Source organism: Oncorhynchus keta, chromosome 28 (assembly GCF_023373465.1).
Source record: "Oncorhynchus keta strain PuntledgeMale-10-30-2019 chromosome 28, Oket_V2, whole genome shotgun sequence".
Lineage (NCBI taxonomy): Eukaryota > Metazoa > Chordata > Actinopteri > Salmoniformes > Salmonidae > Oncorhynchus > Oncorhynchus keta.
The window spans coordinates 71,784,444-71,798,885 of NC_068448.1; the positions used below are offsets into that span (position 1 = coordinate 71,784,444).

Genomic DNA, 14,442 nt, shown 5'->3' on the forward strand with positions numbered 1-14,442 from the left:
GGAGAAGTCTGTCTATAATAAAGCAATGCTCTGTTTTAACAACACTATCAACAAGGTAGTGTTGTTAAAACAGAGCATCGCACCTGGACTACTGTTCAGTCGTGTGGTCAGGTGCCACAAAAACGGACTAAGGAATATTGCAATTGGCTCAGAACAGGGCACCACGGCTGGCCCTTGGATGAAAACAGAGAGAAAACATTAACAACATGCATGTCAATCTCTCCTGGCTGAAAGTGGAGGAGAAATTGACTTCATCACTGTTTTCATTAATGAGAGGTATTGACATGTTGAATGCACCGAGCTGTCTGTCTAAACTACTGGCACAAAGCTCGGCACCCATGCATACCCCACAAGACATGCCACCAGAGGTCTCTTCACAGTCCAAGTCCAGAACAGACTATGGGAGGCACACAGTACTACATAGAGCCATGACTACATGGAACTCTATTCCACATCAGTAACTGACGCAAGCAGTAAAAAACAAGAAAAAAAACCTTATGGAACAGCAGGGACTGTGAGGCAACACACACTAGTTTGAGAAACAGACTCCTCAACTGGCAGATTCATTAAATAGTACCCGAAAAACACCCGTCTCAACGTCAACAGTGAAAATGCGACTCCGGGATGCTGGCCTTCTAGGCAGAGTTGCAAATAAAAAACCATATCGCAGACTGGCCAACAAAAATTAAAGATTGAGATGGGTAATAGAACACAGACTCCACTCAGAGGAACTCTGCCTAGAAGGCTAGCATCCCAGAGTCGCCTCTTCACTGTTGACGTTGAGACTGGTGTTTTTCAAGAATAGACTGACGAGTTTCAGAAGAAAGTCTTTGTTTCTGTCCATTTTGAGCCAGTCATCAAACCCACAAATGCTGATGCTCCAGATACTCAACTAGTTTAAAGGCCAGTTTAATTGCTTCTTTAATCAGAACAACAGTTTTCAGCTGTGCTAACATAATTGCAAAAGGGTTTTCTAATGATCAATTAACCTTTTAAAATGATAAAACTTGATTAGCTAACACAACGTGCCATTGGATCACAGGAGTAATGGTTGCTGATAATTTGCCTCTGTACGCCTATGTAGATATTCCATTTTTATTTCAATCTGCAGGTTCCAGCTACAATAGTCATTTACAGCATTAACGTCTACACTGTATTTATGATCAATTTGATGTTATTTTAAAATGAACAATTGTTTTTTCTTTCAAAAACAAAGACATTTCTAAGTGACCCTAAACTTTTGAACAGTAGTGTAGATAGAGGTCTGTTCAGAGTAGGGACCTCATTAGATAGGTAGAGATCTGTTCAGAGTAGGGCCCTCATTAGGTAGGTAGAGGTCTGTTCAGAGTAGGGCCCTCATTAGGTAGGCAGAGATCTGGATCCTTCCGCTCCACAGTAATGTCATGTGGAAAACACAGAGCTTCTCATTTCAGGTCCAGATGTCAACCAACGTTCAAGAAGATGTGCCATACACAAGGAGTCTGGTAATGGTAGTTTGTCTTCATGTGACACCAACACTGTGGCATTAAGGATCTAAAATGACCGCATAGGACTGTTTAAGGTCAAAATTGACTTGCCTGTAACCAGAGGTTGTGGCTGTCTTGTGGTCGACCGTTGACTGTGCACTGGAAGGTGGCGGTCTGCCTGGCGTTGACCTCCACACCTTTGATGTGGAGGAAGTGTGGGGTGTTCACTGCAAAATAGATATACACACACATTAATAACCTAGACCATATGAAGCATTCTAATTAAAGTATATTAATGTATTATTGTCTCATCTACTATCAGTTGAATTTAATTACAGTCTAACATTTCCATTCCATTCATATTGAGCATACTGTGGGTAAATTCCTACTTTTTTTCCCCTCAGGATTTCCATTTCTCAATCTATCCAATAGGCTGGGCATGTACAGTTGAAGTCGGAAGATTACATACATCTTAGGCAAATACATTTAAACTCAGTTTTTCACAATTCCTGACATCTAATCCTAGTAAAAAAAAAGTCCCGTTTAAGGTCAGTTAGGATCACCACTTTATTTTAGGACCGTGAAATGTCAGAAAAAATAGTAGAGAGAATGATTTATTTCAGCTTTTTTGGTAGCATTGCCTTTACATTGTTTAACTTGGGTCAAACGTTTTGGGTAGCCTTCCACAAGCTTCCCACAATAAGTTGGGTGAATTTCAGCCAATTCCTCCTGTCAGAGCTGGTGTAACTGAGTCAGGTTTGTAGGCCTCCTTGCTTGCACACGCTTTTTCAGTTCTGCCCATACATTTTCAATAAGATTGAAGTCAGGACTTCGTGATGGCCACTCCAATAACTTGACTTTGTTGTCCTTAAGCCATTTTGCCACAACTTTGGAAGTATGCTTGGGGTCATTGTCCATTTGGAAGACCCATTTGCGACCAAGCTTTAACTTCCTGACTGATGTCTTGAGATGTTGCTTCAATATATCCACATAATTTTCCCTCCTCACAATTCCATCTATTTTGTGAAGTGCACTAGTCCCTCCTGCAGCAAAGCACCCCCACAACATGATGCTGCCACCCCCGTTCTTCACGGTTGGGATGGTATTCTTCGGCTTGCAAGCCTCCCCATTTTTCCTCCAAACATAACGATGACCATTATTGCCAAACAGTTCCATTTTGTTTCATCAGACAATACTCCAAAAAGTACGATCTTTGTCCCCACGTGCAGTTGCAAACCGTAGTCTGGCTTTTTTATGGCAGTTTTGGAGCCGTGGCTTCTTCCTTGCTGAGTGGCCTTTCAGGTTACGTCGATATAGGACTTGTTTTTATTGTGGATATAGATCATTTTGTACCCATTTCCTCCAGCATCTTCATAAGGTCCTTTGCTGGTGTTCTGGGATTGATTTGCACTTTTCTCACCAAAGTATGTTCATCTCTAGGAAACAGAATGCATCTCCTTCCTGAGCGGTATGACGGCCGCGTGGTCACATGGTGTTTATTTTTAGGTTGACCGATTAATCAGAATGGCTGATTAATTACGGCCGATTTCAAGTTTTAATAACAATCGGTAATCAGCATTTTTGGACACCGATCATGGCCGATTACATTGCACTCCACGAGGAGACTGCGTGGCAGGCTGACTACCTGTTATGCGAGTGCAGCAAGGAGCCAAGTTAAGGTGCTAGCAAGCATTAAACGTATCTTATAAAAAAAACAATGAATCTTAACATAGTTAACTACACATGGTTGACGATATTACTAGTTTATCTAGCGTGTCCTGCGTTGCATATAATCAATGCGGTGCCTGTTAATTTGTCATTGAATAATAGCCGACTTCGCCAAACGGGTGATTTAACAAGGGCATTCGCGAGAAAAGCACTGTCGTTACACCAATGTGTACCTAACCATAAACATCAACACCTTAAAATCAATACACAAGTATATATTTTAAAACCTGCATATTTAGTTAATATTGCCTGCTAACATGAATTTCATTTAACTAGGGAAATTGTGTCACTTCTCTTGCGTTCTGTGCAACAGAGTCAGGGTATATGCAGCAGTGTGGGCCACCTGGCTCATTGAAAACGGTGTGAAGACTATTTCTTCCTAACAAAGACAGCCAACTTTGCCAAACGGGGGATGATATAACAAAAGCGCATTTTCTAAAAAAAGTACAATCGTTGCACGAATGTACCTAACCTTAAACATCAATGCCTTTCTTAAAATCAATACACAAGTATATTTTGTTAAACCTGCATATTTAGCTAAAAGAAATCCAGGTTAGAAGGAAATATTAAACTAGGGAAATTCTGTCACTTCTCTTGCGTTCTGTGCAACAGAGTCAGGGTATATGCAACAGTTTGGGCCGCCTGGCTCGTTGCAAACAAATTTGCCAGAATTTTACGTAAAAATGACATAACATTGAAGGTTGTGCAATGTAACAGGAATATTTAGACTTATGGATGCCACCCGTTAGATAAAATAAGGAAATTATTTGTGTGTCAATGAAAAGAATAAACGTTTTGTTTTCGAAATTAGTTTCCGTATTTTACAATATTAATGACCTAAGGCTCGTATTTCTGTGTGTTATGTTATAATTAAGTCTATGGTTTGATATTTGATAGAGCAGTCTGACTGACCGGTGGTAGGCAGCAGCAGGCTCGTAAGCATTCATTCAAACAGCACTTTTGTGCATTTTGCCAGCAGCTCTTTGCTGTACTTCAAGCATTGAGCTGTTTATGACTTCAAGCCTTTCAACTCCTGAGATTAGGCTGGTGTTACCGATGTGAAATGGCTGGCTAGTTAGCGGGGTGAGCGCTGTTACACTGGCAATACTAAAGTGCCTATAAGAACATCCAATAGTCAAAAGGTATATGAAATACAGATGGTATAGAGAGAAATAGTCCTATAATTCCTATAAAAACTACAACCTAAAACTTCTTACCTGGGAATATTGAAGACTCACGTTAAAAGGAACCACCAGCTTTCATATGTTCTCATGTTCTGAACAAGGAACTTAAACGTTAGCTTTTTTAAATAGCACATATTGCACATTTACTTTCTTCGCCAACACTTTATTTTTGCATTATTTAAACCAAATTGAACATGTTTCATTATTTATTTAAGGCTAAATGGATTTTATTGATGTATTATATTAAGTTAAAATAAAAGTGTTCATTCAGTATTGTTATAATTGTCATTATTACAAATAAATAAATAAAAATTGTCCGATTAATCGGTATCGGCTTTTTTTGGTCCTCCAATAATCTGTATCGGTATTGAAAAATCATAAAATCGGTCAACCTCTAGTGTTTATACTTGCATACTATTTTTTGTACAGATGAATGTGGTACCTTAAGGCATTTGGAAATTGCTCCCATGGATGAACCAAACTTGTGGAGGTCTATCATTTATTTCTGTGGTCTTGGCTGATTTCTTTTGATTAACCCATGATGTCAAGCAAAGGGGGACTGAGTTTGATGGTAGGCCTTGAAATACATCCTCAGGTACACTTCCGATTGACTCAGATGTCAATTAGCCTATCAGAAGCTTCTAAAGCCATGACATCATTTTCTGGAATTTAAAGGCACAGTCAACTTAGTGTATGTAAACTTCTGACCCACTGGAATTGTGATACAATGAATTATAAGTGAAATAATCTGCTTGTAAACAATTGTTGGAAAAATTACAAATGTCATGCACAAAGTAGATGTCCTAACCGTCTTGCCAAAACTATAGTTTGTTAACATGATATTTGTGGAGTGGTTGAAAAACATACGCATACTTCTGACTTCAACTGTATATAGCATCTTCCGCAAGTCATACTAAACAGGGACGTGGTTAGAGAGTTGGGCAAGTAACTGAAAGGTTGCTGAATCGAATCCCCAAGCTTACAAGATAGAAATCTGTCATTCTGCCCCTGAGCAAGTCAGTTAACCACGGGTGACAAAAACGTGGATCTCGATTAAGGCAGTCCCCTGCACCTCTCTGCTTCAGAGGGGTTGGGTTAAATGCGGAAGAGACATTTCAGTTGAATGCATTAAGTGTTACAACTGACTAGTGTCCCCCTGTCAACTAAACAGCCTATTATCCATTAATCCCACAAAAAAAAAAAAAATCACATTTCTTCTCTGTTGGCCTAACCTTGGTCTGATCGCTTGAGCCACACGGACTGAAATCTGACGAGATTCAATCAAACATTTTTTTTACCTTCTTCCCAGGAGTCTCTGGGACAGCATTTTCAATCAGGATATTACAGTGGCGAGAGGAGGTCAGGAGGCATGAAAATAAGCCGTGGTGAAAATATTCAAGCCGGGGAATGTATAAACCTGTCGTATCTCTCCAGAGTTCAAGGATATTAGAAGAAAGTTTTCACAGACGCAACAATAGCGGGGAAATGCGAAAGAAGTGGGGTGGGGGGGGTTGATCAAAACAGGGCCATAAACAAATGTCTCGCCCCTGTGTTCAGAGCACCCTGTGTTTTTGGAGGTGTAAATGTACTTTGCACATTTACATGTTTCCCTTTCTGTAATACACTTGATTTCCAGGGTTCTATTTGTGACACTCATTTGTGTCTGGGTTGATGGCCACAACTTGTTTCTGAATGTTATGGATTGCATGCATATCTGTTGACAGAACATTGGTGCTGTGAGATTAGAATATAACGGCCTGCTTAGAGAAAGCCAGTTAGGCATTTTCTCTGCTTCTGTGCTGGAGGTGTCTGTTGCAACTTGTAATTAAACTAGATTGATTTTGATAGACTTTATCAATGACTGCTCTCCTCTCCCAATCTTCAAATTCCCATTACAGGGAACAAAACATGCTTCCTTGTAGCCTTGTTGATACAGTGTGTGTGTGTGTGTGTGTGTGTGTGTGTGTGTGATAAGGGGGGGGGGGGTGTCCCCTTAGTCAGGCAGCTGAACTAACAACAAAGCTGACGTATCTGGGTCAATCTGAATGTCTAATGGAAGTTGGATCACCACCTCACTAACGCAAGGATGAAAGTCCATGCTAATCAAATTATGTAAAGGACTTTTTAATTAGCTCCCCCTTGTCTCTCCGTGTTGGAAGCGGGCGGGCCGTGGCGGGCGACGACCTTGATTCTGATATCTGAGATGAGGTACACTATAGTACACGCCACGGAACTCTGTGGTAGGCAATTAAAAAAGCTCTTGTGAAGTAACGGCGGCCCTGATATCTCCCAGCTCAGCACTCCCCCAATCTTTGGAGCGGAGGGCTAATGGTATTGCCCTGCTTCAACTGGGATACAAACCTGAACCTGGGTCAAACTCAAAAAGAAGTCAACCTTCTCATGAGGCTAAGTACCTCTCTTTGTTGACACGTAATCTGTTGAGTGCCCTTGGAAAGTCACACACCACTCTACGCAGCGACGTTGTTATAAAACAACTATATAAAACTGAAATGTGATGCAGAAAAATGTGAGATGTTTCCGCGTGTTTATATCTTCATTCAACATAATGTGTGCGGTGTGAGGGCCGATCTACGCAGTGAATCCTCACACATTCTTTGTGGAGTGGTTGTTCCTCGGCAGAGGGGTCTTCCTCGGCACCTGGCTACATGGCTAAGCAGATCTGTGAGTTCTATCCGAGGCAATTAGTCTAGCATACTCACACAGAACTTTACAAATCTGGGGGAGGATTGTGTCTCAGGGAGTCGTTCCTGGAGAGCAGGAGAATGACAGGAAGCTTGCTCCCCTCTTTTTGCCTTTGTCTCAGTGAAACACATTTAATATGACAGGCTGTGTAGTATATCCTGGCTTCATTCATGTCACAGGACGGGCTGGAAATATATTCCCCAGAAAAATACCGATATGGCGTTCACTATATAGCAAAGACATGGGTCGGTAGGTGACAGCAATATAACTAGTGAGGAGCGAGAGATTAGGGAGGGGGGGGCCTGAAGAGTGACAACCCAGTGAGTTATGAGACTTGACTACATAACACATTCATTGTGTGCGTGCGTAGCAGTGGAGACTTACTACACTGGTGGCCTTGCACGATGATGCTCTTGATGGCCAGTAGGCCTCGTTGTCCTGTGCTCACCGCCTCAAAGACAATCTGCAGAGGGGAGGAGAGAAAGAGAGGGAGGGAGGTGAGAGGTTGGTAGTTGGCACAAACATAAAGAGCATCCCTAGTGCATTTCCTGTGATCTAGAAAACTGGCCATAGAGAAGGCTCATTTCCTCCCAACGCTCTACACAGTCCCCATCGTGGATTTAAAAGCTTTGGATGGGTTTGAGCATCGGTTGGAGAGAGTCGCCACCATTATTCAATCCATGAGACGGAAAACAGACCGAGATGGCTCCTGTGCTTCCATTCACTGTATGTTGAGTGAGGGAGGAGGGAGAAGCCGGGAAATTATACAGTTTATGGGGCCCCGGCCCACACGAAGCCTTCAAACATGGGGCATGAGTCACGGGGCTGAGGATTGGGTTACTGTTACATGGACCTTTTCCTTGGACTTTCAAACAATGGGGCCTGCGTCTATGAGGACTGGGTCTATTTATATTCCTGAATCATGGCTTCCAGACAGCAGGCGTTTAGCTATGAGGTATGTTCTATCGGCTGGATTCCCAGCTCCTCCTCTTTAGAAGATCTTCTTTGTCAGTGCTGTTCAACCATGTTTTCACTCCTGGTGTGAGAAAGAGTTAAGGTGAACACATCATAAATATAAGACCTAAACCATTTGAAATTATGTCTGCTCCTCCACATTTCCCAGTAGAGCGATGGCTGCTCCTCCACATTTCCCAGTAGAGCGATGTCTGCTCCTCCACATTTCCCAGTAGAGCGATGTCTGCTCCTCCACACTTCCCAGTAGAGCGATGTCTGCTCCTCCACACTTCCCAGTAGAGCGATGTCTTCTCCTCCACACTTCCCAGTAGAGCGATGGCTGCTCCTCCACATTTCCCAGTAGAGCGATGGCTGCTCCTCCACATTTCCCAGTAGAGATGGCTGCTCCTCCACATTTCCCAGTAGAGCGATGTCTGCTCCTCCACACTTCCCAGTAGAGCGATGTCTGCTCCTCCACACTTCCCAGTAGAGCGATGTCTGCTCCTCCACATTTCCCAGTAGAGCGATGTCTGCTCCTCCACATTTCCCAGTAGAGCGATGTCTGCTCCTCCACACTTCCCAGTAGAGCGATGTCTGCTCCTCCACACTTCCCAGTAGAGCGATGTCTTCTCCTCCACACTTCCCAGTAGAGCGATGGCTGCTCCTCCACATTTCCCAGTAGAGCGATGGCTGCTCCTCCACATTTCCCAGTAGAGCGATGGCTGCTCCTCCACATTTCCCAGTAGAGCGATGGCTGCTCCTCCACATTTCCCAGTAGAGCGATGTCTGCTCCTCCACACTTCCCAGTAGAGCGATGTCTGCTCCTCCACACTTCCCAGTAGAGCGATGTCTGCTCCTCCACACTTCCCAGTAGAGCGATGTCTTCTCCTCCACACTTCCCAGTAGAGCGATGGCTGCTCCTCCACATTTCCCAGTAGAGCGATGGCTGCTCCTCCACATTTCCCAGTAGAGCGATGTCCGCTCCTCCACATTTCCCAGTAGAGCGATGGCTGCTCCTCCACACTTCCCAGTAGAGCGATGTCCGCTCCTCCACATTTCCCAGTAGAGCGATGGCCGCTCCTCCACTTCCCAGTAGAGCGATGGCCGCTCCTCCACTTCCCAGTAGAGCGATGGCCGCTCCTCCACTTCCCAGTAGAGCGATGGCCGCTCCTCCACTTCCCAGTAGAGCGATGGCCGCTCCTCCACTTCCCAGTAGAGCGATGGCCGCTCCTCCACTTCCCAGTAGAGCGATGGCCGCTCCTCCACTTCCCAGTAGAGCGATGGCCGCTCCTCCACTTCCCAGTAGAGCGATGGCCGCTCCTCCACTTCCCAGTAGAGCGATGGCCGCTCCTCCACTTCCCAGTAGAGCGATGGCCGCTCCTCCACTTCCCAGTAGAGCGATGGCCGCTCCTCCACTTCCCAGTAGAGCGATGGCCGCTCCTCCACTTCCCAGTAGAGCGATGGCCGCTCCTCCACTTCCCAGTAGAGCGATGGCCGCTCCTCCACTTCCCAGTAGAGCGATGGCCGCTCCTCCACTTCCCAGTAGAGCGATGGCCGCTCCTCCACTTCCCAGTAGAGCGATGGCCGCTCCTCCACTTCCCAGTAGAGCGATGGCCGCTCCTCCACTTCCCAGTAGAGCGATGGCTGCTCCTCCACTTCCCAGTAGAGCGATGGCTGCTCCTCCACTTCCCAGTAGAGCGATGGCTGCTCCTCCACTTCCCAGTAGAGCGATGGCTGCTCCTCCACTTCCCAGTAGAGCGATGGCTGCTCCTCCACTTCCCAGTAGAGCGATGGCTGCTCCTCCACTTCCCAGTAGAGCGATGGCTGCTCCTCTATTTCCCCAATGCTGTTGGGTTACAACCCCCCCATCACCATGGCCCTTATCTCTCAGGATGCAGCTGGTTAAAGATGCATGGGCCGCCTTCCTGTTCACACTGAGCAGAGGTTCTGGCACCCTGCCCACCCCACTTTGTTTACTGTACATCAGAGCCCTTCCATTGGTCGAAAAGCAGAGCGGCAGGACCTCTTTCCTGTGATCCTCCCTCCCTCCTCTTTATCACTCAGCCAATGGCTGTGATTTATTCCACAAAGTTGTTCACTCCCCTTCGCCCTTTTTCACTCCCCTTCACGAATGTGGGACAACTGGACAGCTATAAAGAATATTGATGCCTAGTTAAGGTCGCCATATTGTTCTTAACCTATCGAGACCTGTTTTGTTCAGTGATGGGGAGTGAACAAGGGCAGAAGGGAACAACTTCCTGGTATGAAGCGCGGCCACTAAGTCAACTGAGTATCTGAATTGACTCGGTCACAGAAGACAGAAATGAGGTCAAGCGAGACAATAGGTCCGTTGGCTATGGGTGGCAGGCGTCTAGTTAAGATCAAGACTGAAAAGTCCCCAACCATGGAAGTCACAGTGTTCAAAGTTTCCGAACAGCGAAAATAAACACTTAAGATAACAGAACTATGTGGGGCCCAGATAGGAGGTCAGTAGATGCAAGAACACCCAAACCAAAAACAAATGTCTGGGTAGACAGAGGCAAGAGTGTCAAATGAAATCGATCAAATAAAATGTGTTTCCTTGTAATCTAAACAGTCAAAGGGGGGCTTACATACCTTGTTATTCATTATTCACTGTGTATTTATTCATAGTGTCACTATTTCTGCTACTATTACTTCATCTTTATCTCTGCATTGTTGGAAAAGGACCCGTAAGAAAGCATCACTGTTAGTCTACACCTGTTGATTATGAAGCATTTGACAAATAAAATGTGATTTGTGATCTAAGCAGATTACGTCCCAAGGACAAATCAATTTAGAGGAGATTGCAACGCTATATGCTATGCTTTACATCCAGCTCCCATTCCACCCATTATTATGTTCAAACTCCTTCAATAGAGCAGACACAATGAGGTAGACAGCATCAAAACAGCACCCTATTCCCCATATAGGGCCCTGGTCAAAAGTAGGGAATAGGGAAGCATTTAGGACACAGACCAAGGCCTCATAGCTGTGTGCATGCACACCTCATATCAGTCTGATGTCCAAAGCCCAGAACTGGATGCAGAAATGATCTTTACTCCATTCCTCAAGCCTACCACGTTAGCTGAAGTAGGATGTATTGTTGAGGGACCATACCTAGTCCAATGTAACCTGCTTAAAAATGGCCTTTTCTGTGTGTGTTACCATGGAGGACCCAAACACAGTAGTCCCAATGCACCGCAGACAAGGAGGATGAAAATGAGTCATTAGCCACAAGATAACATTGTTGAGCTGAGGCCAAACAAGATGCCTTTATTAAAACCATTCAAATGGGTTTTAATAGACTTCCATCCCTCTCCTCCTCTCTCTCGCTTCCTTTTGAGCGACGGCAGACGCCTCGGCCGCTAATTATTCCTTTACGAGGGCCTAATTTTGAAAAAGGAAATGAAAAATAAACACCAGAGTGTGAAATGTCACAACGTGCCGCAGAGGTAATTAAACCTCAGGTTGTTAATGTTTGTCGCCGTGGTGATGCTAAGCAACCTGCTCGACCCCGGCGGACCCCCGAACACCCCTCCCCGCCTCCTCCCGCCCTCCCCCTCATGCCCTCATGTTTTGGTTTATCTCCTACATTAGCTGCATCTCGTTAATGAGCTCAATTAGCCATGACAACGTTCATGTGGTTAGTGAGTGCTGGAGAACTAAGTTTGCTTTTCTTTTGCATCATGCGTAAACTAAAGTCAGTAGTGCTCCTCTGGTGCTCGTGCTTATTACTTTACTACATGGCGTCCTTAGTGGAACATCAGATTCTCCACATCTTTTACAAAATGTGTTGTCACTAAGTTGTTGAAACTTCCTAAGAACAAAAGGCTGATCTCATGCATAATAACAGACGTAGAAGAGATGACCCTCCTGGCTCTCTCACCTTCCCTCACTTGCGCCCAACCTCCGCCCTCCCTCCCTAGTGCCCTCGTTCCCTGATTAAATAATTATGCTATGTTGCCAGTGTTCCTTTACAGTTCACCTGGTAATTGTGATTGTGTCTTAAAATGGAATTGGAATAACAGAGCAGAGATGAACAAAGCAAAATGTCAGGGTCAAGATCATAGTATGACGGGCTGAAGAAGGAAATTACCATATTCGAAATGCAAGGCGTTATCAATTAAATGTTTCTCAAGAGCGAACCAAACATTGCTATGTAACAAGACCTGTGCTGATGGACTGGCAGTGTAAACGGAGTGGAGAGAAAACCATACGCTGTAATTACAAATAAGTGACAAAGTAGGTTCTGTATTTCAGGTGGTTTTCATTTTGATAAACACTTAAATATACTGTGCAATTACAGAAACCCCATAATTACTTGCTACATTGTCATTAGGTATAGAGCTTTGAAGAGGACGCTTTTCCATTGTTAATCTGAGAGGGTAACAACAAGTCACAATTTTGCATTCCTCATAAATTCTGCTCAGTGTAGAGTCTCCTTCTGCCCAGTTCCTCTGTGGAACAGATGGAGGTGATTTCTCTGGGGAAACGTGGAGATGGATTTATCCCTCTTCCCCATCAGTCTCTCTAGGGCAAACCTCACAGGCCTGTGTGTTTCCATTGTGTCAGCACTGGCAATGCTGACCCTGCGTCTGTGACCCTGCGCGTGCGCGCGTGTGCGTATCTGTGACCCTGCGCGCGCGTGTGCGTATCTGTGACCCTGCGCGCGCGTGTGCGTATCTGTGACCCTGCGCGCGCGTGTGCGTATCTGTGACCCTGCGCGCGCGTGTGCGTATCTGTGACCCTGCGCGCGCGTGTGCGTATCTGTGACCCTGCGCGCGTGTGCGTATCTGTGACCCTGCGCGCGTGTGCGTATCTGTGACTCTGTGACCCTGTGCGTGCGCGCGTGTGCGTATCTGTGACCCTGCACGCGCTCGCGTGCGTGTATCTGTGACCCTGCGCGTGCGTGTATCTGTGACCCTGCGCGCGCGCGTGCGTGTATCTGTGACCCTGCGTGGGAGGAAACCAAACATTTGGTGTGAGCGGTAATTTCCTGGGCAGGAAATCCGCAGCTCTGCAGCCTGAGAGTGATGCTAGAAAGTGGTTTGACCTCCAGAGACCTGTACTGCCATAGAGCTGCAATGACAACACATGAACTCTGGCAAAGTTGAATATTATTATGTCATGCTAATGGGCGGTGTTTAAAAATGGATCTCTTGCTGGGAACATGTCTGATGGGTTCTCATCTCCACCCACATTACCTCTACATTAGTTACATCAGTCTGGATGTACAGCCCCCCCAGAGGAAAACAACACAGTCTACCATTTCCTACCTGGCCACAGTACAACATGACTTTGACTTGAACAAAACATTACATTTCCTGAACAGTAGGGCCCTTAAAGACAACCATACCCCCTGTTCTATGTGCCCTTTTTATAGCCCCATCCCACTAACCCCCACCCCATCCCCATCTTACTAACCCCCACCCCACCTTACTAACCCCCAATCCCCATTTTACTAACCCCCAATCCCCATTTTACTAACCCCCAATCCCACCTTACTAACACCCATCCCCCACCTTACTAACCCCCATCCCGACCTTACTAACCCCCATCCCGACCTTACTAACCCCCATCCCGACCTTACTAACACACATCCCGACCTTACTAACCCCCATCCCCATCTTACTAACCGCCACCCCATCTCACCTGGTAGAAGTTGGGCCAGAAGGTGCTGACAGCCAACTCCACCTGGCGCCAGGTGGGGTAGGCGGGGCCGGAGGCGTTCCACACGGGGATGCCCAGCGGACTGTTGTTCTCCTTAATGTAGATGTTGAGCTGGCCCGGGTTGGCGCCCTCGCGCTGGCCCGCCACGTAGTACTGGAAGATGAGGCAGTGGGTGTCATTCTCTTTGAGCTGGGGCATCAGCAGCTGGGCCTTCTGTCCCGAGGAACGTCCGCTGGTGTTAACCATCATGAAGGCTGAGCCTTGGGGGGGAGGAGGGTTAGTCAGTGAAACTACTAAACACACTAACACCTATTAATGACTTGAATAAACTTGACTAGTAATCAAGTGCATTTAAGATGTCACCGATTCAAACCGTTTTAAATGAGCATGAGTTGCACTGCTAAATCATGACAGTTATTTATGCCCGAAATATGAATTAGACAGGATATTTGGGGAGGTAAACCAGTACACACAGTTTCTGAACGGCCATGTCATGAACACATATTTGACAGTTGGAGGTAGATACAGTAAAATAGGTGCTGCTTTCAATGATTTACGTATGGACTAATCAGCAGGCTACGTGTTTGTAGAAGATAACCTGGCCAGCTGTTTATTTCAGAAACAGGAAAATGTGACCTGAACACAGCACATACTGTACGTTAATTACTGTATCCAAGTCTCCCACTTCACCACTGACGTGATTATGGCAACACTAA

General features: G+C 45.5%; 1 protein-coding gene across 9 annotated transcripts in view; it reads right to left on the reverse strand.

The window, feature by feature from the left end:
- The window catches only part of LOC118397907 (receptor-type tyrosine-protein phosphatase mu-like), a 344,875-nt gene that overhangs the window by 217,369 nt on the left and 113,064 nt on the right, over positions 1-14,442 (reverse strand). For all 9 annotated transcript variants that reach the window (XM_052483784.1, XM_052483786.1, XM_052483782.1 and 6 more), the window contains exons 3-5: positions 13,709-13,986; positions 7,466-7,544; positions 1,578-1,693 (exon numbers count right to left, since the gene is read on the reverse strand). In XM_052483784.1, the coding sequence (XP_052339744.1) occupies positions 1,578-1,693; positions 7,466-7,544; positions 13,709-13,986 (473 nt within the window). The remainder of the gene's footprint in view (positions 1-1,577; positions 1,694-7,465; positions 7,545-13,708; positions 13,987-14,442) is intronic.